The following is a 24,629-nucleotide window of genomic DNA, read 5'->3' as shown; positions in this document are numbered from 1 at the left end:
TTATATCTTATATAATTTTTTTTCATAAAATGTAGAAATCTCATTTAATGAAAAAGCTAGTTTTTCTTTAAAAATTCCAACTATAGATTTTTTTTTTTTTTTTTTTTTTGCCGACTACTTTTTTTTTTCCGTCTCTTTCCATTGTAAAAAAAAAAAGGTAAGACTTAAAAATCATGGGCTATATATATCCTTTCGATCCACTTAAAAATCATGTTCTACTATAAACAATTTTGTCTAAATATCAAAAATATATATTTATAAAAAATTCTCAATAGGAGCTTGGAGCAATGTCAATTGTCAGCTTCTCCAACCTATTGTAAATGGTGCTCCTTAAATTCAATTTTTACCTTGACCGGAGCTGTATCAAGTATGCTTCTAATGAGACTTCCCTTCCATTCCATATATACTCAACACACAAAATAAAATGATAAGACCGCTTGGTATATGCTTTTCTTTATATCACAAACATGATAATTGAGACAGATGATCTTCGCCTTCATTTTTTTTTTCATTTTTTTGATAAATATCTTCATTTCCAGATAAAACAAATGTTGAAGGGTGATTATATTTTATTCTTGCCTAACACATTTATCTTACTTATTTATTTGGTAGGAGCATTCGTGTTGAATAGTGGAAAAATTCGTCGGGAGGAATGCCGACGTAAAATTAGCTATTTGCTTTATAAACGTTTTATTCCGTGCAGCGTTGCATGTAACACAATTATTATGGCCAAAAAAGGAAAAAAAAACTAATTTCTAAAGTTTTTTTTTTGATATATCGACTATTTACACTGGTCTCGCACGAGCACAGCCAGCGGCATCACTATTAAGAACACTATATAAACCAGAAGAAATAGAGGACCGTTGGGTCCAAAAAAAATCTTCAGAAAAAAGTTCTACCATTCTACCTTCGGGGTCTACCCATTATCGTTCTTCAAAGTCCATGTGTCAATCACCACCGATTTCTAGATCACTCGTCTAATTGGAAGTGATGCGTCATGTCCCAAGGTAACCAATCTCTTAAATTCCAGGCAATCCTTACCTTAAACTGCTAATAGTTTTTTCCATTCACCGAGCACAAAAAACAGAATAGCAGAAAGAAAAAGAAAGAAAAAGAGAAGTTAACGTTCAAATATTTCAAAAATTTAAATTTATTATAAACGGGTGAACAATTTTGAGATCAAAGGCATATCCCGCAGCTCAACACTCGCTATAACTGTTAGTTTAGCATGATGAGAACATGAGAAGAAATGCATAATGCTTGGAAATGCTCACAGTTTTTACCTACGAAGGAAGAAAACAATAAAAGATATAGTTGATCACTTCTAAAGATTATTTGTGCCGTCAACTGGTCATGATATATTTTAAGTTCATGTACATCATTCCCTTTGAATCAAGGGAAAGTGCCTTTGAATTAAACTAGGCAAGCAAGCAATTGAGCCATTCAGCTCCAGTTCCCCTGTTCTTCTCCCCCCTTTTCAAGGGAGCTAGAATGTCAGCCATTGTGAATGTTGAAGTTACAACTCATCGCAACACATCAATTCCTAAAGAAGAATAATGAGCCAGAGCCACTTGGCACAACTGGTTATAGTTACGATTCTCTCCATTCTAACATGTTGAGAGCATCAACAATTGCCTTGCGAAATGCATCATTGTGGAGAAGAAAAGATGAGACGTGCCCACCGGTCACCCACCTTACTTCTGAGCCTGGCCATGCCCTCTGAAGCTCCAGGACAGAATGTTTCGGAATGTAGCCATCATCCTAAGGTCAAGAGAATTATGTCAGGCTCAATAAAAAGAGGTAGTTTGTAAGCCATGCGAAGGAGTACAGGATCAATCAGAGATGACTAAGAAGCATAAGATACAGAGAGAACTTTGCCTTTCATTCTTAGTAAGTTGTAAAAATTTGAAAGAACTTGATAAAAATTAGCAGAAGTTTAAATCTGTATTACAACTTTTCTAAGAAGAATACATAGGATAAGTTGACTGAAGACAGTGCACCAGACGATGAAAAGAATGGGTATAAGCATATCACACCGTAATAGTTACACGTGCAACCACCGAAGAGACATCAGCAACAAATAACAGGAAGCATGCATCCCTATGCTCATACATTTGAGAAGTATGGGTACAGCTTTTTGACACTCTAACCAATTATCATTTGCTGAAAGTTCAATAAATCACTACCAAGAGACTCAAGATTACCACAGAGACATTGCCCGACCTACACATACATACATATGTATGTAAATGCAGGTACATACACATGTACTGATGTACATGTATGTTATATGCCTATGTGTGTGTGGGTGTGTAGCAGTGACTATGATAAATACATTCTGATGACAAAAGGTGCTCCAAAATTTCAACAAAGGCAGGTGAAATAATATGTGGATCAAGATTGTGAGGTATGAATATGGAACATATGATGGCAGGAACAAATAATATAATGGCATGAAGAAGAGATGGACTTACCGTAGCAGCAACAAATATGACTGCCTGAGGATTTTTGGGGATTGGGAAGCGTGTAACATCTGTCAGGGACAAAACTGACCGCAACCGCTCTCTAACTTGCTCTAGTGTCATTCCAGTCTTTTGCGCTGCATCTTCTCTTAGTGCCTCCCAGGCAGTGGCATACTTGAAGACTCCTTCACAGAAAGCCACTACTGCAGAATGTGGAGCAAGAAATGGTAGTGTGGCAATTGGTGTAGGATGCAGAGATCCGACCATTGCAGCATGTACACCTCCTGCAATTATCAACACATCTATTGCAGAAGTTCTGGAAATTTCCCATATTACCAACAAAAACATGAGGCTAGTGCTAAGTAAAAAAGAGACAAAATTAAACAAGTTTAAAAACAAGAAAACATTTGTTTAGCAAAATAAAGAAATAAAACTTTCATGATTAGTAAAAATACCAAAGAATATTTAAACTTTTGAAAATTGGTTGTACTACAATACTTAAGAACTAGGAGTCTAGGACCAATCTGTCAACAACAGGAGGCATAAGCAGGCTCTGTTCACAGCACTAAACAATTCCAATTGCCCACGGAGTGATAGTAGATAATTTTTTTCATTACCCATGCTAAGCCCGCATATGCCTGTCTTGCCAAAACCAGCCTCAACCTCTAGCCAGTGCAGGAGGCTCCGGGATTCGTCAATAGTAGCTCTTCCTAACAGTAGCAAGTCACTCACACATAGAAGCTTTGCACCACACTGCAGTCTAGGACGCCGGTGTCCATAGAATGGGCTGTAGCACAGGTAGCAAAGATTAAAATCTTTTTTTTTAATAAAAAAAGGGAAACGCACAGTTTATGCATTTCAAGGACATCTAAATTTGTAAACAGTAGACATGCAAGACTGCTCACCTTTCAAGCACCATAGTTGCAATGTTTTGCTTCAATAACGGACCACCAAGTCGCAACCGTCGCTCAAAAGTATGATCCCCAGTGCCTAAAATATTTCAAATAGGTCATCTCAGTTCATGAAAAATGAATGCTGAAAGCTCCAAAGATGTGGAACAAAAGCACAGCAAGAAATATACTTACAAACATTGTTCATGTACTAAATGAATTGGTGAGGGGAAAAGCTTTTGTGCCTCTTCCTGCACCCTAGTTATCAGATTATGGAAAAGTTGCTCCCAAAACAGCTAATGGTTTTAGATGGGTTACCTCGCATTCCTTTGGTTCACCTTCACTGCTGGCAATTTCATAGGTCATGCCCTAATGTCTTGTGTGGACTGTTTCTTGGAAATGTTTAAGCACTAGGGAATCTTAAAATGAAGATCATGCTGAACAGAGAACAATCAACTCCTCAAACTGATATTTCTCCATGTGCATATCAAACAGCTCAAAGGTTTTCAAAATTTCATGCAACTTTGCATTATTATACTGAACAAAGAACAATCAACTCCTCAAACTGATATTTCTCCATGCCCATATCAAACAGCTCAAAGGTTTTCAAAATTTCATGCAACTTTGCATTATTATATGAGTAAAAGAGTAACATGCCTACCAAGCATGTTATGAATGGCAAAGTGCTGGTGATGCACTACATACATTTTCTGATGAAAGACTTTATTTCATTTAGAAATTGACAACTGAGGACAGCATTTAGGATCATATGGTGAAGAGTTCAGTAGCAGAAAGACAAGCGACGGAGAGATTTCTGGTTAGTTAGTGGCAGAATGACTCGTGTCAAATCTGACTTACAAAGTTATCCGTATAGTTTAGGTAGGGAATGGCTGAGAAGCTCAAAGAAATGGAAAAAAGGCAGAAGCAGGTTGACATTTGGGCTGGATTACATCTTCCCAAGAGCGATTAATTGTGTAAAGTTAGAAGTCAGAGAGATCCTACAATTAACAAGCATATGGTGATGATTGACATTGTCTTAATGGTAGAGTTTGTATAGTATGAAAAGAGATGGGACAGCAATTCTACAAAGAAAGGCCATAGAAGCCAGATTTCATTAAGGTATAATGCTGGATAAGGGGAGAAGCAAAAACAGAGTTAGATTTTGAACGGATGAGCAATTGCAGTACTCCCCTAGATGTTACTTAACTCTTTTTCCATGTGCTACCACGTTGGAAGTGTCAGTAAAGGATTCTTTTTAAATTAAGCAGAGATGACATATCTTACATATGGGAAACTTAATGAATTTGTCCTTAAAACCCTTCCAAAGTTGAGCGGCCAAAACTAATTTTGCTACAAAAACTTTGTATGCCTCATCAAAGGCAGGCACTGATTTCTATCTTAGAAGATGATGATGTGTAATTCAGCATTTCCGTGGAAAATTCAGGTACCTGCCTGTACAATAATACCAAGATAGACCTTTACCTAAAATAATATTCAAGATGTGATGGAAGTTTGCCTATCTGGTATATAGAAAAGGAGCAAATCTCATCATATCTTTATCAGTTTTAAGGGCTATATGGGAGAGGTCTGTGCTCATATGTGGAATGCCTTGAAGTGCTCCAAGTTCCATTTGCACATTCCTCAACAATTTGAATGGTGTTTGGGTTGAAGAGGAGGGCAGCAAAATGGAATCTTGCAGCCTTTGCAAACTGCAACTTAAAAGGAGGATTGTGAAACAAATACATCAGTTTATGGATAGTTAATAAAAGGAGCTGATTTATAAAAGGGTTATTTAATTGGTATATCTTTCAGGTAGAAGACTGCCTCTTCTAGTTGCTGCTGTTTCTAGAATCTGTTGTATTTGTGAAGTTTCCACTGTCATGTGTTATCATAAAAAGTCAAGCCCCAGCAATGGTAGACATCTTGAAATCTAAATGCTTCTTATGTTTTCTTCAGAACTGCAAATTGGTTTTGTTTATGTTTCCAACAAGAAGCAGTCAGTTTCCAATATCAGTATGCTATTGAGGTTTGAACAAAGGGCCGATATGAAAATCCTTTCTAGTCAAGATTTACATGAATCAGTCCTTATCCCTATTTGCATTGTCACGATACAACAATTTTTTTTTGTTCCTTAACCAGTAAATTTGAAATTTAAAGATAAATTACATGATAAATGAATTGCAAAAAGGACAGTCACATACTGAGGCAGTAAAACTGAATTGTTTGGGATATTCTGTTGGTAATCGAAGATTAAGTCAACAGTATAGAACAGTTGAGATTAAAATTGACAAGCATCAATCTGTTTATGTCCAAGTATAAGTCAAGGTAACCATGACTTTATAAGTGACATATGTTTCCTAGTCAGGCAGCCGATTCTTGGGATGGATTGCAGCAGTGAAAGGACAATGCCTAAAAAAAAGGCCAGATTCTCAGAGCTGTATTATGCAAATGAATATTGCTAAAACATTCTTACTAGGAAACAACAATGCCTAACAGACCTAAAGATTAGTGGATGATATTTAAACAACTAACATAAGAAGATACTTATCAGAAAAATCGGCTACTTTGACAACAAAAAAATGAAGTGAAATACTGATATCTGCAGCATATATATATGTACATACATACATACATACATACATACATAAGTATGTACTCACAAATGTATGTATATTTGACAGAATGTACTATGTATTGGTAAAAAAAACAATTTTAAAATAAATCAATGACTGAGATTCATGCAGAAAACATGCCTCAGGATGTAAATGATTCAAGCCAACTTAAAATCTCTGCCATTTTAGTTATTCCAGCAAACCACAGAACTGTAACGACATAACCACATGGTCATAGACACATTCTGAAACCAACAAAAAGGCATTAGATTACCTGCTAGGTGAACCACACAAGCCATCTTCTGAGGTGGAACAAACTTTGGTGCAAGGAAAGCAACCCTTGCATTGTGACTCTCTGGAGGCAATGCATTGATTAGTTCCTCATCACATGGAGTCCTGAAAATACCCTCCCTCAGGCAAGCATCTTTTGTCTCCCATACTGTTTTCCAGATAGGCTGCACCAGATTGGGTGGCCAGCTCTGGGCAGCAGCCTGTGGAAACAGCTGCTTTGCCATTCTCTCCAACAGATCAAGTTTGCTCCCTCCCCATCCCCTCGAGAAAAATGGTGTACTTAACTTTGTCCGGTGGAGAAAAGTTGCATAGATGTGGTCCAGCACATAATAGAAAACACCTAGATTTGCAGATACCATCTCTAGAGAACGTCATGCAACTTCAAATGCACAATCTTACAATAAAAAAAATGCTATTCATCATCCAATCCACCACAGAACCCTTAATTTAGTCATAGCACCAGCAAAGGGAAGATAACCTACAAATTCAAAGTCAAAATAATTTTAGTCCTCCTTAAAGCAAGAAACATATAAGAGCGACAGAAATAGTTGCCCTTAAGTTAAAATTTCCTTCCAAAATAAAAAGGAAACAAAAATGAAAACAAATTGCGGACCATGAAAGCATGTGAACAGAAACATATGAATCAAATGAAAGACCAGTAATGTCATATATGCTAGAACTAACAGCAACAGTATGGTTTTCTGCTGAAGCAATCCCTGGATACTCATGCATGGCTGTGTAATGGTACATTATAGGTCAGATTACTCGGGAAAAGGAGAAATAAAAGACAAATTTAAGGGCCAGAAAAATACAGAGTTCCACCCATAAATCTGATTGGAACAATCATGATCTACAATGTTAAGAACAGCTGAAGCATGACAGCAATATTGATAAAAATCCCAACTAAATATTTGGGAGAATGAAGCACATGCATCATCCAAATGGAGAGACACTCCTCATTTGGGAAAGAAGAGGACTAGATACCCTTCTTAAAACACTTTTGCAGCACAGAGACACACTGAAGGTGACCAATCAAACATACTAATTCAATGATATCTACAAACTTTCAAAAAGAAAGGGTTCAAATATTAAGAATTTGAATCATCGAATCAATCTCAAAATGGAATTCCCGTTCGCACCAATGCTGTCATAGATATTGCATCGCTAAAATGGAGCTAGCATGCCTGAAGTAGCATTATAATTTCTTTCAATATCTGAATTAAGTAACAAATAAGATTGCACCCAATAAGATCTATAAATTGTGCAAAAAGTCAAACTTGAAAACAATCCCTAACATCTTATCAACAACAAAAACAGATTTATCACAATGCAATTATAACACCTGAACTCACAAATCAATAATCCTCTACAGCCAATACTCGCTCCCAGATCACCTAAAGCGTGGAATGTGGCGAATTAATCATATAATACTAAAGGATAAATTTGCAACACTATATCCGAACAGAACTAATGGAGAGCAATCCCAAACAGCCATTCAAACATCGTTCTAGAAAAAGGGGAAAAAAACTTCTATAAAACCTCAAGTACAATCCGAATTTGCATAATTTTATTTGAAACCGCTCCAAAATCCTAATCAAATCAAACAGGATCTCATAATAATCAAGTACCGAAAACACCAAACTATTACCAAAAATTAGGTAAATCTGAAAGACTCCAATACAATGCGTTGCGAATCGAGTACCTGAGGATTCTTACCAACATCCAAAAGGCGATCTTTCCGGCTATAAATCGCGGAAAAATCCGAGACTTGCTCAAGAAATATATCGTAAACGCGAACAAAATCGAAGAAACCGGCGACTGGGAACGGAAGAAAGAAAGTTAGCGGGGGATCCGAGGGGCGTTGAAAGGCGAAAGAGAAGCACGATCCAGCATCAAATCCAGCGGGCTCCCGAGAAAACCTGGGTCTTGGAGCGGGAAGTGGGATCAATCCAGCGGCGAGGGCGGATCGAACGGGAGCCGTACGATGGCGGACCTGTCGTGGGTCCCGCGGCAGCGCCAGGCGGACGGCATCCCGCTGTGTCCGATGTGGCGTGAGCCGCCAGATTGGGATAAGACGGCGACGTTTCCGTACCTTCAGCCTAAATTATACCTATTTTTAGTCGAGTTGTGGACTAAATATAATTAAAATTTGAAATCTTCTGCGCCCAAACTCGACTCATGATTTGAGACTCGACACCTATCCTTTTGAAGTAATTTAAAGAGACCGAGAATTAAATTCCTGGATAGAGCTTTTCTTTGCATTACAGTTCATCGTAATCAAGTGCAAAAAATATTTAGAATATATATACATATATATTAGTGATCATTAACCCAAACATTAATTGAACAAAAAATTGAGAGGAGAGAATACATAAATTTTTTCTAGTCCAAACTAAAAAAATTATTATATAATAAAAAATCTACAACATTGATCATGATCTTTATTAATAAAATTTATAGAAATAAAATATTATATATTTTTAGTGGTCAAAATGAGTGTTTTTTATTATACTACTATTGCTAAAATACATGATAAAGTTTTTAAAGATTGACATGAGTAGATATTCTCTTGTTGAGAAAAATAATATTTATCTATCTATCTATTTATCTATTTAGAAAGAGATAGATTTAACTACATTCGAATAGATCTTTACTAAGATACAGTCAGATTTGGATTGGACGATAAGAATTTTAACTGATAATTTGTTAGATGTAGTCTATTATATTTAAACTGCTTATACATCAAAAATCATATGATTTGAGACTCCTAACCAATTGGTCAAAAAAAATTGGACAGTCTAAATATTATCAAATTATATATGTTTTGATCGCTTGATACATAAACTATGGATTTCTAAATTATATAATTTTTTTGTATGTAAATAATTTAGAGATTATACATTATATCTAATAACTTAGATCATCAATATGGAGCTAGCTCTCATTATTCAATCTAAAGTTGACTGGATATCAGTGGAGACCTACTTTAGTTAACCAATTCCAGCTCTCTTTTGTACGTACGTATGTATGATGCATGTATGAATATATGTACATATTTGTGTATTTATATATATACATACATACATATTATTGAGAGGGCCGGGTCAATCCTCACCCCACTATTTTATTTCTACCCTATTTGTGAGGATGAAAGCAGTGGACAACACTATCTTGAATGGAACCCTCCTTCCTACCTAAGAGGCAAGGGATAAGACCTTCCAAAGCAAAACCTTAGTAGTTTTTTTTTGTCATATATTAATTGATACATGACACTGACCACCATATAATCACATTATCAAATCATGAAAATTATGCAACAAGTGCCAAACCAACCGACCTCTCCATCTTATCAAAAGAGAGCATTGTATAACTATGATAATAATATCATAAAAAACAAGAGATTACGTCTAATGTGCACCTTTCAACTTTTATATGTTTTTTGAGCAATACTGATGGTTAGTTCTTTGCTTATTGATTGATGCATGATCAATGGCCAACATGGAATCAAAATATGAAGCCATTAGAGGTCCCCGGCGATCCTGCCCAGTATTATCAAAGATTCAAAATAGAGCATTAACCTATGATGATGAACATGATATCAATTTAAATCCTAGCTTTCCTGAAGAGCAAGCCTTGGAAGTAAGATGCCAACCAAATATACTAAAAAATTGTTGACATATCTGGCTTTTACGGGGATGCCATACATTTGATAACATGCTTAATTTTCAATCTTATAATGTCATGTTACTCAATTTCAACCACTTATTTCATCTTCTTTTTCATGCATGGGTAAGTATTCAACCTGCCCTCTGATGCTTTACATGATTTATCATTCTGATAACGTACTATATTCCTCACTTTCATTTGGAAAGAACAGGAATATGAAGTCGCACAACGGCAATATATATCTCACTGTAACCCTTCAAAAGAAGATTAACAAAAAACATGAAAAGGTTCGGTCGCCACGGGGATCAAACTGCAGAAAGGCACGAAGGTGCAACTTCCGCCTTTATTTACTTAGCAATGGCAACATCTCGTTCTATTTCTATAAACATATCAGGTCTCACAATATCCACCCTACTCCATCGAATTTTTTGAAGTAAATGGGAGGTCGTAGATCACCCGAAGGATTTTATTATCAAAATGGGATGGGTGAAAATTTAGTTACAACAACCCTACTCCATCAGTAAGTCTTTTTTTGATGGAAACTCCATCAAATTATAATATTAGTCACTCATATCTAGTCGCATGGTATGAACCAAATTATTCTTTGGATAATCATGTTATGTGAGGATGAGGTGCAGCAATGCCAACGTAAGAATGCTCACCATTAGATGTGTGAGGAGAAGTAGAGCGTCCTGATATATATTAACGGGATCATCATGATGAGATGATGAGGTGCAGCGAGAGGCGTAGCCAATTCTTGGAAACGCTAGAATAGATCTGTACGTGAATTATTAGGTGAAAGCAATGCTAAGTGAACCACTAAAATCCCTGGTAAATTCCCATTGTTGGGTGGTCGAACCATAACATGCCACGCTCTCGCCCCGTAGGCTGGGAACTGAGGAGAGTGTCACGGAATTTAGTTCAACTTTAGAACTGGCAGAAACTTCCTGCTCGGCCTATATTCATCCATTGGTAAATTTTCCATGCAAGCAGCCATTTATGATTTGCTCGAATGGTCCCATTCCGGATAGAAGTCGCAGAACAAATTAGTTAGGGAGTTGAATTGACGAAATATAGAGTAGAAAGCTCCATTAAGTGATCCAAACTCACAGACATTCAGTACATAGTCATAGTTTTTATGATAACCTACTCTCGACTTATGGCTCCCAGCTCCTTAACATATATAGCAGATATGATTAAGGAAATAAGGTGGTTTTCCGCTCCCAGCTAACTTATTATCAAAGGAATATAACGCCAAACTCCTTTGCTCAGACCCTGGAAGTACCTGCACATACCACAAGGAAACCACCAAATCAGTAAAGCGAATCTATCAACCGAAGGAATGATATTGGGCAGCAAACAATATGGGAAGTGAGGAAATTAAGTAAGGGATCGAGATAGCTCACATGGCTCGAAGTTGACGGTGCATTTGCCTGGGAGCTGCATGGCCATATTGCGATCGACACCAGTGATGGGGGGTCCGTTCACAAGTTGGCAGAGGCAGGGCTGCCCTAAAGTCTTGACGGCATTGCAGCAGGCTTCGCTTGGCGGGGCTGGACTGAAGGGTGTGACCGCCGGCCTGCACGGCGTCAGCTGCAGCAGGGCCGAGAAGAAGGTGCTTGTGCACACCTGGCCCGCCGCCTCGCCCGCCAAGCCTGCGGCCAACAGTAGCATCACAAGCCAGCTGACTCTGGCCCTGGCGGTCTTGCAGGTAGCAGCACCGATCTCCATGGCTACGTCGACCGAGTTAGCTGACAGGTGCGCGCCTTCTGGGATGCAGGACTCGGCGAGGTTGCGGGGATGGTTAAATAGACGAGGGCTGCGAAGTGCCTGAATTCATGGGATTCTCATGGCAGGCTGGTTGGTGCCTGCGCCGAGATGCATGCACCAGGACTGTATCGATTGCATGAGTTTGGATGGGCAGTTAAAAGTTGTTGCTGTGTTCATACTTCATGAGGGCTTATGTTGAGAGGGTGGGGATATATTGAGGGGGGAGTGGTTCATCAATATTTACATGGGATAGGTTCTGGAGAGAGATTTGTTTGGTTGGAATCATGCACATATGGGTTTAAGATCGTAATCTGTGTAAAGATGTTGTATTCAGAAGCAATCTGATGCTAATATTATTGTTCCATGGAATATTACAAGACCACCAACAAACAGAGCTCATATTACTTATAAAGGTCGAGATTGCGATCAACCATCTTGGAATTATGATCAGTCTATGAGCACTGTAGAAACTTGATCTGTAATTGGTTTTCTAACCATTTGGGTAGCCCCACTTTGAGTTCCAGCTAGAGGGATTCACATGGAAGGTGATTAGGGAATGATTGAAGTTAAGAGAGCTATGTCACCATCTGATACCATTTGGAAGGTTGGTCTTCCGCTACCAAAAAAAGGTCACTGAATGTCTATCTTCCTCCACCAATAGTTTGGTCGCAGAATGTATGGGAATGCATTGGCAACAAACAATTGTTGGTGGCAGAAAGTATTAACCTGTATTTTATTTACAATTCAAATTATAAGCTTAATATTTATTTTTGGGCTTGTTCCAAATCCTGCACAACCAACACAGCTTATCCAATATCCATATTGCACAATACATTTGCTCATCCAAATAGAAGTATACACAATGTTGGAGAATCCATAATCATTCATTATAAATATCATCATCTATAAGTCTAAAGTCAAGCATACCTATTAACCATTCATCAAAATGTTTCATCTATACCATATGTTAAGGTGATAATCATCACCAAACACATCAAAATGTAAATTAAAAATCCCAAAATATCTGATCTTGCTATTCATCCAAACAACCATCATGTAGACAAAAATATGAATAAACCAAAAACTGGAATCTGCTTGTAGACAACTCTACCATGATCATCTGAACAAAAGCTATCCATGTACCAGAAACTAGATTTCACATGCTCATAACTCCACCATGTATCTGAGAAAGCAAAAAAGAATCCACAATCAATAACCACATGTGAAAAATAATAAACTAAAATTCAAGTATAAGTTCACAATGACATTTCGTTTAATTTGGTCCAAATCTCTAAATAACCTATGTAATATAAATAAGAATACATACCAACGAGTATTTGTACCACCAGTTGAATACATGGCCCCATCATGATGGATAGATGACTTGTGCGTTTGAGTCTTTCCTTTTAAGAACTCTGTCACCAAACTTGTAAGATGTGCAATTTGCTTCTGTTCTTCCTCTCGCTCTTTCTTTTCCTCCTCACGCTCTCTTCTCTCCTGCTCCAATTGCCTCCGCAGCTCCTCACGCTCCATCTCACGCTCGATCTTCATCTCCTCCATCTCAACTTTAAGTTTCTGCAACTTCCCAACATGGTCTTGTGACACATGACTAGGTGTAGAAGAAGAGGAAGAGGGCTTCGGCCCATCCCCAAATCCAAGAATGTATCTCTTCCTTTTTCCAAGTGCCTGCCTAGACATCTCCTCTGATGTTAATTGCACACCAGATTGGAAAGATTCTTCTTGCAAGCTCAACATCTTTGACTGTCAATGCAAAGGTAACAACAAAATTAAATGTATATAACCTTACAAAAGCAGAAACTAATTTAAATGATTATTGAGATTTTAGATACCTACATGTTTCACGGTGCAAATAGGATCAATCCACTCTTTATTCTTCTTGATATGAGTTTTCTTATAGAATTCTGAAAATTCAAAGTTTTCAGAACCATTAAACTCCGGCTGCAAAGTGTAATTTAGATTAGCATATAGCCACTATATAATAAGAAAACTAGAATAACTGTCTGATCTACTTGCATAAAAGAATTCCAAAAATATGCTTGCAGCAAACTAGAATAAAAAATCTACTTGCAGCAAATTGTCTATTTTACAATAGCCAAATCTACTTGCAGCAAATTGTCTATTTTACAATGTCAAAAGAGGAATTGCTCCACTGGTTGTACACCTTAATATGAAGCATTTTAATAACGAATGATAATACTGTAAAAGTTTTGCAACCAGGATAAACGGGTCGTTGAGCATCATCGAACAACTTATCAAAATTTTGTGCATCCTTCCTCCCCAAGTTATTAGGCAATTCGTCAATATCGTCATTCATGAAAGCGCCCATGTAAACAGCTTCCAGCATATTAGACAATTCGTCCCTATCATCGGTGCCATCCCCAGCCATTCTATCCTCAACACCTTTACCATTGTCATAGTTAGCATCATTTGAAACACAAGATTGTTGATACACGTGAACAGATTCTCCATGTTGCACCCAAGTCTTGTAAGAAGGCGAGATTCCTTTCAACATCAAATGAATCTTGACAACTTGAATGCTTTGTTTTTTGTCATTCATGCACTCGACACAAGGACACCAAATATCATTTGCTGAGCCTAAATTTGCCACCGCAAATTCAATAAAGGACTTCACCCCTTCTCTATACTCTTTACTCTTCATTCTATTTTTTATTGTCATCCAACTCTTGTCCATTTTGACTGACCTACAAAGTACTTCATCAAGTTAGATTGATTAGTTTATAGATTTATTTTTGATTTAGAATGCAATGATCAGCGGGAATGACAGACAAACAAGGAATGTTCAAAGATTTGGCAATGTAAAATTGATAAGAAATTTACTAATTATTATTTTTCAGATGATTATGTATGAACTTTATAAATATATTACGCATGCATGGTACCATTAATAAGAGATGCAAATGGATAACAATCTACAAATACTTATTTCCTACAATGATAGTGGTTATCATAGTTTCACAAGCTAATGTAGGTAAGTCCATGGAAGCTATCATGCAAGATTTGAATTATAGTTCCTCATAATATTTATTATCAAATCATTTACTTGGATCAACAAGCTATGAACATGACTAAGGCTTCAATCTACAGTATTGGACTCATGAAAGAAACATGCATACGGTGTAAGAAAAGGCCCAAGAAAAGGCTTCAATCTCATATCTCCACCCAAATCCCTCCTCGCTCTCTCTCCCTGCCAGCCCAAGAAAAGGCCGTCGCCCCAAATTCCCTTCTTCTCCTCGCTCTCTCTCCCTGCCGGCCTAACCGGAATGGACAAAGCGAAGCTCTGTGGTGGCTGCGGCGGCGGCGGCGGCGAAGGCGAAGGAGGAGAAGCCCCGCGGTAGGCTGTGGTGGCTGCGGTGGCGGCGAAGGAGGCGGCGACGACCCGGCCCCGACGAACCCCACCTCTCCACGGTGGCTGCGGTGGCTGCAGCGGCGGCGAAGGACAAAACCCTCCTGGGTTTCTTCTTCTCCCGCCTCGCCTCCAAATCTCCCGACAACCCCCGACGACCCCCACCTCTCCCTCTCCCTCTCCCTCTCCCTCCCGGCCTCCGCTAAATCAAATAACAGAGGACCCCCACCTCTCCCTCTCCCTCTCCCTCTCCCTCCCGGCCTCTGCTAAATCAAATAACGGAGGACCCTGGCCACCTCTCCCCTCTCCCTCTCCCTCTCCCTCCCGGCCTCTGCTAAATCATAAAATGGAGAACACATACCTTGGGACGCCGACGCCGAAGAGGTGAGCGAACAGGCGAACGGCAAACGGCGAAAGAGGGGCGAACAGGCGAACGGCGAACGCGACGGGTGAAGGGGCGAACGGCGAACGCGACGGGTGAGGGCGACGGGTTCAAGCCGAATAGGGTGAAGGCGACGGGTTAAAGCAGAATAGAAAATTAGGGTTTGTTTGATTTCTGACAACTCCCCTGCATGCGTACTTTTCTCGACTAAATTTTTTTTAATCGCTGGAGTGAAATTTTAGGAACCAAAATTTAGTCGCCAAAAATTTTACCTCCAGCCCATACAAAATATTGGACTCGTGCAAACTTGGTTTTGATTTTCCGCGATCAAATATGCATTTAGTTGGTGTAGGACAATCATTCAGTAACTAACAAGGATGCGTGCAAATTTATTTCTAAGCGGATTTTCGATCCTGCCAGTAGGATGTCCAGGAATTCTATGTATTTCTAAGCGGATTCCCATTTCCACGTCCGTATGCCGCATATCCTGTCGATCCGTATATTTATTTGACAAGGAGTCAAGCACCAAGCTTGAGCTTTTAAAATTATATTATAATAATAAAAATAAAAAAAAATTTAAGTATGAAGAAAAGTTGTAGGATTGAGATTTAGCCGAAGAGACGAGGATATGCATGCCTAAGTGAATTAAGGTGTCAAACAGCACCATTTGAAAAATAAGCAATTTTTTTTTTTGAACTTAGAAATTAGTATAATAGTATCTTACAGGGGCTAATACAACATCGTTCGGTTTTACGGGAACCTTCCACTACCAAAAGTTTGGTCACTAAAAAACTCAAACTTTCTGCCCAATTTTTTCATCGGAAAAAGGCGCCATTCATAAAAGTTTTTCTGGACTAAATTTTTTTTAGTCACTGGAGGTGAACCTTTAAGGACCAAAATTTAGTCGCCAAAAGTTTTACCTCCAGCCCGCCCGAAATATTGGACTCGTGCCAACTTGGTATTGCTTTTCCATGACGAAATATGCATTTAGACGGTGTAGGATAATTATTTAGTAACTAACAAGAATGTTGGTCGCAGATAGCCTTATTTGCCGCGACCAAACTTTAGTCGCCAAACGTGTTACCTCCACCCCGCCGATGTAGGACAATCATTCAGTAACTAACAAGGATGTTGGTCGCAAATAGTCTCATTTGCAGCGACCACAATTCATTTAGTCGCCGAAAGTGGTCGCTGAAAGTGTATTTTCTTGTAGTGGCAGCGGAAGAAGGGATCTGTCCCAGAATTTCTTTAGCACTATAGCTCGGAAAGGCTTAATTGGCTTAGATTGGAACGTAGGTGGTGGTAATCGGCTTTAAAATTGTCTCTCTCACACATACGGGATTAGTTTTTTTCTTTTTTTGCTTTTCTTTTCATATGTGACAGAAACAATGTTTGGAGCCCAACACGTAATTATGAAAATCAAACTAAAACGTTAGACTCCTCGCACAGATTATATATGCCGTAAGTACTCTTGACTTCAGAATAATGATTAGTTAACTTAGGTAGTACTCAAGATACGCAATCATGATGCTGGGTTTGATAGTAGCGGATTGATACAATACCGTATGATAGGGTACTGGTACTTGATACATGGAAATATACTGATACGGTGTCAATTCAATTTTTAAAATTTTTTCGGTTATATTTTGTTATTATGATTATTTTAAGATTTAAGGATCTTGAAAATATGATATAAAAGGTTTCATATTGGTTCCAAGACCGTATGTTTTGCTGGACCACCAGACGTCACAAACCACCTTAGCTCAAACCCAGAAACTCCTGCTTGAAGGAGGGGTGCAATTGTAACCCAGAAACAAAAAAGTGCAACTCTTATGCCTTCTAGGATTCCCTATTCCGGGATATGTTATCCGTTGGATAAACTCAACATAGGCGATCGTGATTAGTGTGAGAGAGATTAGATGCCATACCAAATGTTTTAGGGATTATGTTGTTATCCATGGTTTCCCAAGTCACAAAATTCTCTCACCTCATTTAAACCAACAGTAACCTATGCAAACAGCCAAATATGTACTCCTAATGGTTCCTTGCTATGCTAGTGTCCTGCAGCAGCCAAAAATGGATCAAGACGAGGTGTGCATAAATGTACACAAGCTTATTCTCTTTAGAACTCAAGAACCCTCTTAACAAACTGGTTCTAGCTTCAATTTGCAACAGGAACCAGGTGACAGCATACCTAGTATTTTAAGACACATCAAAGCAAGCTAGATATATAGCTGAACCTCTGTTTCCACAAATCTCCCCATGAATGAATCAAGCACAAAGGGAGAGCGATAACAGCTAACGAAGAGGCAAGGACCTTCTCACAGAACGCTCCATACATACATAGTAGTATAAGCTGGTATAGTTGAAGAAGATCATACCCAATTATTCGGAAGCGAGAAGTCGTGGAATCTGAAGGACGCATCCCCAGCCGTGTCCCTACCAAGCGCCGGCTGGGATCCATCCGCGAAGTACAAATTCCTTGGCAGTTCATCCGCTGGAGGCGGCGGCGCAAAGGATGGTGGAGGAGCCGAAGTCTCGTACCGTTCGACCCCTCTGCCGAGATCGGATGGAGACGTCTCCCACATGAACACGTAGAGCAAAATGGGCCGCAGTGCATGGCGGTGCAGCGAGAGCTTCTGGCTGAGAGAGACCGTGTCGAAGCATCGGATGGCTCCCGAGGTGGACACCATCCATGGAAGGACCTTCTCGTTCCCAACCCTCGAGATCACCAACAACTTCGACGCTCTTGCTGCTTCTTTATACAGCTCCCTCAGCCCTGATCGAGCTGCAGCCACTTCCGTGCCGTCATCGTCTGTTACTGATGATATGTAGATAAAACCCTGGAAACAAGAGAGAGTTTAGAAGAGCATACATCATCTGCATGTTTCAAGGAGTATGAAAGGAAGTCCACTCCGTTATATGATTATATGAATAGGTGGTATTCTCCGTAAACTGAATGTTGTGTTTCAAGCATAGCCACCAAACTAAAAATCAAGGTCCCTGAAAATTTAGTGCAGCAAGCCGGCATTGAAAGCTAGAGATGTGAAATTTTAATATAAGCATGCCATCGAATAATGTTGATGAGAGATGACAAGAAAGACAGCAACTAAAATAGCAATGAAGTGTCCATAAATATATTCATGAAGAAATCATGAATACAACATGTGAGGTATATGTAAATACTGTGAAGTACGACAACGTTCGTGAGCTTTACAGCAGTGGAGATGAATATTTTCATCTGATAATAGAAATCAAGAGAGAGAGAACATGGCCCAAGGAATATGGGATAATGCATTAGAATAAAAACATCTAGCAGAAAATGGTCAAAAGGAGCAAGAAAATACCTCTTCGGTGCGACTGATTGCAAAGCCGAGCCTGGTATCGCCTTCCTGCAGCTTGATCTCCACTGCCATTTCCCCTGCGGCTGGAGTGTACCAGAGCCGAACTGCCCTTACCACCCCAATGTCCACACCATGGTAATCCTCAAACCCATACAGACTCACGTTCGCCAAGTTTGAGAGGTCAGTCAGTGATCCCATGTTTACGGTAGAGGAAGCTGTCTCCCCAGAGATCTGTCAAGAGAAAACATTCTTTTCAGTTCTTACTTGCAAACTATAGGAAAAGCCTCATTGCAGCGTCTTCAGAAAATCTTTTTGTTTCCTTCCCATGCAGAGATTTCAGGCCTTGAGCTTACCTTGGTGAGTAGGGCCTCAGTCTGGATATTCATGAACACAATGGGAACCCCAGAGGTCTGACAGGAATTGAGCCAAGCATTGGCCCGGGTTAAGGTGTCCTCAGGAGAGTTGTAGCGAGTGGCTGAAGGGTCCGATGCCTTGGGAAGTACAAGCAGCGACAGGACGCAGCTCGAGCGTGGTATGGACAGCGACTCCCTCATCTTCTTCTCCCAAGGATATGACACATAACCGTCCTGAAGCTGAGCTTTGCTCAGTGCACAGATCACCCTCGAGCTCCTCGAGCCTTTTCAAATGAAGGTATAATGTATGAGTGTAAGAATTCCAACTGTGAACAGATGTAGAGATAACAGCCTTATTTTATCATTTGTAGAACAAGGCAAGTGTTGGTTACTCCTTTTCTTTGAGGGAATAAGTACCGTTAGTTACTCCTGCCAGTTCTTTCAGCCGATCATGGAGAAGCCAGTGATTAGTGGAAATAGAGTAAGTTTAATAGAGTTGTACTTGACTAATTTATGGAGTAATTTTTTTACTAATGTTGGAGGTTCCGTAGCAGACAGATAATTCTCGCCTTTCGTCTAACTAAACAAGGAAAAAGAGATAAGAGTTCTTAATACATTGAATCATCTAGGAGACCAGGATTAATTTCTATGCACACTCAAGGTATTGTGAATTGTTTTATGACAACGAATAGGCATGATTTGTAAACTAATTAAATTATTTAACTCTTTATTGATCACAATCCCTAGTGGAAGGCATATCGAAGGATTTCCTTTGCCATTAAATGATTTGACTGGTCGGACGACCTGGTCAGATTTCTAGAAGGCATATCGTAAGAAAATTTTCTTATATTTCCAATCAAAATGCAAGCTGAAATTGATTCGATAGTTAATTGAGTTAGATTACTGCAAACTAGATAAATTCCATCCAGTATTACCAAAAATAAGTAAATTTCATCCATGAAACAACTATATTAATCATTGTAAATTCATGAAAAACACTTCATTGCAGTTCCAAAATAGCTTCGATTTATCCAAATCAACACAATTCCGATCGATGCATTACACCAATAGGGATAACACCATAAAGGAATACCATTACCGCCATAAGGGCTAATAGCAGTTGTTAACTTTTCAAGAAACAGAAATAGTACGTTATGGTGCTCAAATCTTCCTCTTCTTATAATAACTTTAGAAATAGATAGGACTAATAGTATCAAAACATTAACAAACAAATAAGAATAGCTTACAGCAAATGCTCTCACACTGCAGCTGCATATAATAGTATCAAAACATTAACAAACCAATAAGAATTAAGAAGAAATCCTAAGCAGAATGACAAGCATCTTATCAACTTCAAGACAAGCTGGTCTTGGCCCCACCACCCATCCTGGCCTAATATTCTAATAGTATGGTCTTATAATATTCCAATCAATCCAAGGATACTACCAATATTTCTCAGCAAAAGACACGTAGATTAGAATATACTAGAATCATTTCCTAGATATATAACGGAGTCAACAAACTACAAAGTCAACGGTGGAATAAGTAAATTCTTTGAACCGGCGCACCAATGAACACACCACCTACTGCATTACATAAAACTAAATGCCGGGCCCAGAGGCCGAGCCCATGTAATAGAAACGATTCTAAATTTTTTTCACACATAAAACCCTTAAAATAACATTAAACTCATCATTCCTGGCTCCGCGGTAGTCAATTGCACAAAATACGCTTCCAAGTTATGGTCACTCGATATCCGAAACACCATGTGCGGGTGTTCTCCAAAGTGAGTGTACTCTATCGTAAATGCGGATTTATCCAAGGGGTTATATGCGAAGAGCCCAAGAACTGTGCGGCGGGGGGGGGGGGGGGGTGCGAGATATTTCTAGACGGCAAAATGAATCGCATAAAAAGTTCTATGAGGACGTTTGGGGGGCTTTTACCTTGGATCGCGATGCAGTCTCTCTCGGAGCGGTCGACGAAGCCGACGGCGTAATTGGGATCTTGGAGGGAGCGGAGGACGTACTGGCGGCGGCCGGCGGCGGGGTGGGGCACGATGCAGGCCTGGAGGTCGGCGGCGGCGTCGTTGCCGTGGCCCCGGCGGGCGCGGACGTGGATGGAGGTGTCGCCGCGCTTGAAGGCTGCGTGGAGGAGCTTCTGGACGCCGGCACGCCCGCCCTTGAACGGCGATCGGACGGCGGGGGAGTTCCCGATCCTGATCTCCTCCACGACATCCCCCGTCTGCAGCAGCGCCTCCCCGCCGCCGCTCCACTCATCCGCCTTGCTGCTCCCCGCCACGCACTCGATCGCCACCACCGCCGCCGCCCCCCCATCCACCGGCATCTCTACCCCTCCTCTTCTCTACTACCCCCTTCCGCCTAATGATCGGACCCGAGAAAAACAAAGATCTTTTTCGGCCAAATCCTTTACAAAGAACAGGCGATAGGAAGGGTGAAAAAGAAGGCGTTTTCTTTACAGCAAAAGAAACGATTTTTCTTCGTCATGTTTCCACAAGAATTCGTCGATCGAAAAGTAACGAAGAATTAAGGAGAGAAAATGCCCAAAAAAAAGTGCTTTTATTTAAACCCAACGACGAGAAGTAGAAGAAACGGACGGGAGGAGAAAGAGAAGCAGAGACCTTAAAACCCAAGGCAGGAGTAATTGGTGCTGTTAATCGAAGGAAGGCGATTACACAATCGCCTGTCAAATTATATAGGGGCGTAAGTTGACTGTGAACTAAGAAAATAGAACAGATTAATCAAGGGCCGTCGGTTTCGTGGTTCCCAAGCTTGGACCGGTCCGCTATGCCGAGGGAACACGCGTACGCCGTTTGGGAGAAAGGGAAGACGGCCTTCGGATTGGGTTTAAGCCGCCGGGGAAACGAATAAGGCTCCCCAAAGTGCGTTTCAGCCGTTGGGTTCTAGTCTTCTAGAGATATGGCTGTCAAGGGGCCGGGAAAGCCACGAGTCACATCCATCCAAGGATGAGGGGTCAGGTCAAGTTACTTGAGGCTTCGGTGGCTGCTCCATTTTAACTGTGAATAATAAGAAATTCCTGCAACCGAGCTACGTGGTAAGTTCCATTTGGCTGCGATACCAAGGTGGTTTCAGATGGAGATAAGATCTTGAAGACCTTTCAATCAGTTGGAATTTAGATTCTAGAGCATCCACCAATGGTGACTTGGTGCTTTTGTCTCTAAGCTTTGAGTCTTGACCATATTTTCCCACCAGCCCAAATCTTTTTAACAAAAGTACAAGATGAAACAAGTCACAGGAAAAGCTCCGCAAATTAGTACCAAAAAAATGGAATTTAGATCGATAATCATGATTTGTGGCATGCACGTACATTACAGATATTGGCACCTTATCCCTACTGTTGCTGGAAATTGGACCCGGGGGCTACCGCGAAGCCGGGGAAGGAGGAGCTTCGCTGCAGGGACGGTGGTCGGCGGCGCGCCGACTGGTGACGTCCTCTTGGAGGGGTGTAAGTCCGCCGCAGGAACGGTGGTCGACGGTGCGCTGGCTGGTGGCGTCCTCCTGGGGGCGCAAGTCCTGCAAAAAGCCGGTGGCCGGGCTCCCCGGCGCCGGCCCTCCGATGCTTAAGTCAGAGGGGGCAGATATGTGGAGAGAGCAAGGAAGAGAGTATATGGAGAAGACAGCAGGAATATTTGGATAAGATGAAGAAGATGAAGAGGATGATATCCTCCATTGTGTCTGTGTTGTTTGCTTCTTTTCACCCGGTCCAGGAGGGTTCTGTCCGGGGGCCCCCCCTTCCCTTCTCCCAGGTTTCCTTTTATAGAAGGGGATTACGTTATCTGGGAGGTGGCAGGGGAATTTGTCTCTTTTCGTCATAATTGGGCATGATTTGGCCCATTAATGGCGTAGTGGAGAACGGGACCGAATCAGACCGGAACCAGGGAGTTGTCATGGTCGATCGGACCTGTTGGAGTGGTTGAACCGCCGGCTGTGGTGGGCCTAGGGTCTGTGGATGGTAAGTGCATTTATTACCGAATGAACCGACGGTCAGGGAGAGCCATACGCTTTGATAGTTCAGCGATCCGGAGATCGTCTTGAGCCGTGTTCATTAAATGACTGAGTGCATTGGAGACTTGAGGGAGTCTCATGCATTAATGACAGGTCGTGCCGAATACCTGCGGAGATCTTATGCCTTGATGGCTTGGAGATAGTGGCAGGTTGTAGTAGAGTCGCGTGTATAGCCGCCGGACCTTTCGAGAAAGCTTGGCGGGGAGGAGTATTAGTCAAGGCATCGGCTCGGCAAAGGTGCCGAGCCGAGCTGGTCGCCCAGAGGGGCGCCCTGTGGCGGGGTTGCTTCTAGTACTTCTGGTCGACGCCCTTTGGGCGAGCACCTTCTAGCCGAGCGCCTCTATTTGGCGCTTTGTCTCTGGTCGGCGCTTCCTAGTTCGAGCGCTTCTTTGGTCGGCGTCTTCTGGTCGGCTCTTTCTAGCCGAGCATCCCTACTTGGTTATTTTGGTTGGGCGCCTCTTGGCGCTCTCTCTGGTCGGCGTCCTTTAGTCGAGCGCCTTTCCGGTCGGCGTTCTCTAGCCGAGCGCCTCCGTGGCGGTATGACTTGGGGTTTTTCTCCCAACACCTACATTAATTTTTCTAAGGATTTTTTTTTTTTTTTGGCCTGTGTCAAACTGTCAATCTTCCTTGGAGTGGAGAATCAAGTAGTATCAGGTTCATGTGTTTTAGAAGACGGAGGATAGAGTTTCACTTTATTAATAGCCTAGAGCTCACATCTCAATAAAATATAGCTATGAATTTCAAAAATAAACTAAAATAAAATATAGGATATCAAAGTTCCAGCATGTGAGGTTACGTCGTCAAAACTATCATCTCAACCTTTTTTTTTTATTTTTTCCTTCCATGCCCGATGCATGCCATAGGATGTTTGTTTAATCCAATCTGGTTTTGTACAAGCGTGCCGAGGTGGATGGGTGTTGCTCTCTCCAAAGCTACTTAGAAAGTTAGAATGGAAGCATTATTAGGATTCCGCAATGCATTTTAAAATATTCTTTCTTTTTTCCCCCCCTCTCCTCCAGGGAATTCTGGCTTTGTTTCAATTTTTTTTTTTTACATACAAGTTTTGTTTCAACTTTAGAACAGTCAAGTCAAACTCTCTCTCGAGAGATCCTTCCAGAAAATTTGAAGCTCGTGGTCATTATGAGTTCTAGTACTTTTCTTAAGGTCTGATTCCGATATAGAAAGAGGTACAGTAGATTAGTCTTCTGAGATCAACCAAACAACGCTCTTAATAGTATAGCAAGAAAATGTTGGATTGGAAATCTTTATAAAATTACTTGAAACTTCCAAACAATGAATGCTCCTGCTTATTGGTCTAAATGAGATTCTTTTCTCCACTGTTTCTTTTTACGAGCATCAACATTCTTTGTCCTAATTAGCAGATACTTGATTTAGAACCATTTAGCTTCTTTTTCTCGCATCTATTCATCT

The 24,629-nt window shown here is 40.5% G+C and overlaps 4 protein-coding genes across 5 annotated transcripts; all 4 read right to left on the bottom strand.

The window, feature by feature from the left end:
• Positions 1 to 1,308: 1,308 nt before the first annotated feature.
• LOC103705375 (protein ABHD18-like) lies at positions 1,309 to 8,338 on the bottom strand. Of its 2 annotated transcripts, none has more exons than XM_008789064.4 (6): positions 7,972 to 8,338; positions 6,239 to 6,733; positions 3,368 to 3,452; positions 3,080 to 3,249; positions 2,475 to 2,746; positions 1,309 to 1,761 (listed from the first exon to the last, which is right to left on the bottom strand). In XM_008789064.4, exons 2-6 carry the CDS (start codon positions 6,612 to 6,614, stop codon positions 1,591 to 1,593), a joined length of 1,074 nt encoding a protein of 357 aa, XP_008787286.2. In that variant the 5' UTR covers positions 6,615 to 6,733; positions 7,972 to 8,338; the 3' UTR covers positions 1,309 to 1,590. The 2 variants fall into 2 exon arrangements, with proteins under 2 accessions (XP_008787286.2, XP_008787285.2); XM_008789063.4 differs by having other exon boundaries at positions 7,958 to 8,329.
• A 2,851-nt stretch (positions 8,339 to 11,189) lies between these two features.
• On the bottom strand, positions 11,190 to 11,831 carry LOC103705438 (protein LIM2). Its single transcript, XM_008789146.3, has 2 exons — positions 11,328 to 11,831; positions 11,190 to 11,206 (listed from the first exon to the last, which is right to left on the bottom strand). The coding sequence occupies exons 1-2, from the start codon at positions 11,650 to 11,652 to the stop codon at positions 11,190 to 11,192; spliced, it is 342 nt and encodes a 113-aa protein (XP_008787368.1). The 5' UTR covers positions 11,653 to 11,831.
• Positions 11,832 to 12,814: 983 nt separating this feature from the next.
• LOC113462599 (ribosomal biogenesis protein LAS1L-like) lies at positions 12,815 to 15,583 on the bottom strand. Its single transcript, XM_039127910.1, has 4 exons — positions 15,438 to 15,583; positions 13,546 to 13,650; positions 13,019 to 13,452; positions 12,815 to 12,874 (listed from the first exon to the last, which is right to left on the bottom strand). Coding segments are annotated over exons 3-4 (429 nt in total). The 5' UTR covers positions 13,447 to 13,452; positions 13,546 to 13,650; positions 15,438 to 15,583; the 3' UTR covers positions 12,815 to 12,873.
• Positions 15,584 to 17,552: 1,969 nt separating this feature from the next.
• Positions 17,553 to 21,916, bottom strand: LOC103705374. Its single transcript, XM_008789062.4, has 5 exons — positions 21,794 to 21,916; positions 21,099 to 21,533; positions 19,156 to 19,439; positions 18,806 to 19,033; positions 17,553 to 18,301 (listed from the first exon to the last, which is right to left on the bottom strand). Exons 2-5 carry the CDS (start codon positions 21,496 to 21,498, stop codon positions 17,834 to 17,836), a joined length of 1,380 nt encoding a protein of 459 aa, XP_008787284.2. The 5' UTR covers positions 21,499 to 21,533; positions 21,794 to 21,916; the 3' UTR covers positions 17,553 to 17,833.
• Positions 21,917 to 24,629: the final 2,713 nt, after the last annotated feature.

The sequence above is a fragment of the Phoenix dactylifera genome, chromosome 1 (genome assembly GCF_009389715.1).
Source record: "Phoenix dactylifera cultivar Barhee BC4 chromosome 1, palm_55x_up_171113_PBpolish2nd_filt_p, whole genome shotgun sequence".
In the NCBI taxonomy this organism is placed as follows: domain Eukaryota; kingdom Viridiplantae; phylum Streptophyta; class Magnoliopsida; order Arecales; family Arecaceae; genus Phoenix; species Phoenix dactylifera.
This window is presented reverse-complemented; position numbering and strand designations above follow the sequence as displayed.

What these genes read in the sequence shown, in the direction of transcription:
- LOC103705375 (XM_008789064.4), bottom strand. Translation starts at nt 6,614, where the DNA reads ATGGTATCTGCAAATCTAGGTGTTTTCTATTATGTGCTGGACCACATC. An exon ending in GCAACTATGGTGCTTGAAAG is followed by an intron (nt 3,250 to 3,367) that starts GTGAGCAGTCTT and finishes CCTGTGCTACAG; the next exon opens with CCCATTCTATGGACACCGGC. An exon ending in TCATATTTGTTGCTGCTACG is followed by an intron (nt 1,762 to 2,474) that starts GTAAGTCCATCT and finishes TCTTGACCTTAG; the next exon opens with GATGATGGCTACATTCCGAA.
- LOC103705438 (XM_008789146.3), bottom strand. Translation starts at nt 11,652, where the DNA reads ATGGAGATCGGTGCTGCTACCTGCAAGACCGCCAGGGCCAGAGTCAGC.
- LOC113462599 (XM_039127910.1), bottom strand. Translation starts at nt 13,446, where the DNA reads ATGTTGAGCTTGCAAGAAGAATCTTTCCAATCTGGTGTGCAATTAACA.
- LOC103705374 (XM_008789062.4), bottom strand. Translation starts at nt 21,498, where the DNA reads ATGCCGGTGGATGGGGGGGCGGCGGCGGTGGTGGCGATCGAGTGCGTG. An exon ending in AGACTGCATCGCGATCCAAG is followed by an intron (nt 19,440 to 21,098) that starts GTAAAAGCCCCC and finishes TCATTTGAAAAG; the next exon opens with GCTCGAGGAGCTCGAGGGTG. An exon ending in CTGAGGCCCTACTCACCAAG is followed by an intron (nt 19,034 to 19,155) that starts GTAAGCTCAAGG and finishes TTCTCTTGACAG; the next exon opens with ATCTCTGGGGAGACAGCTTC.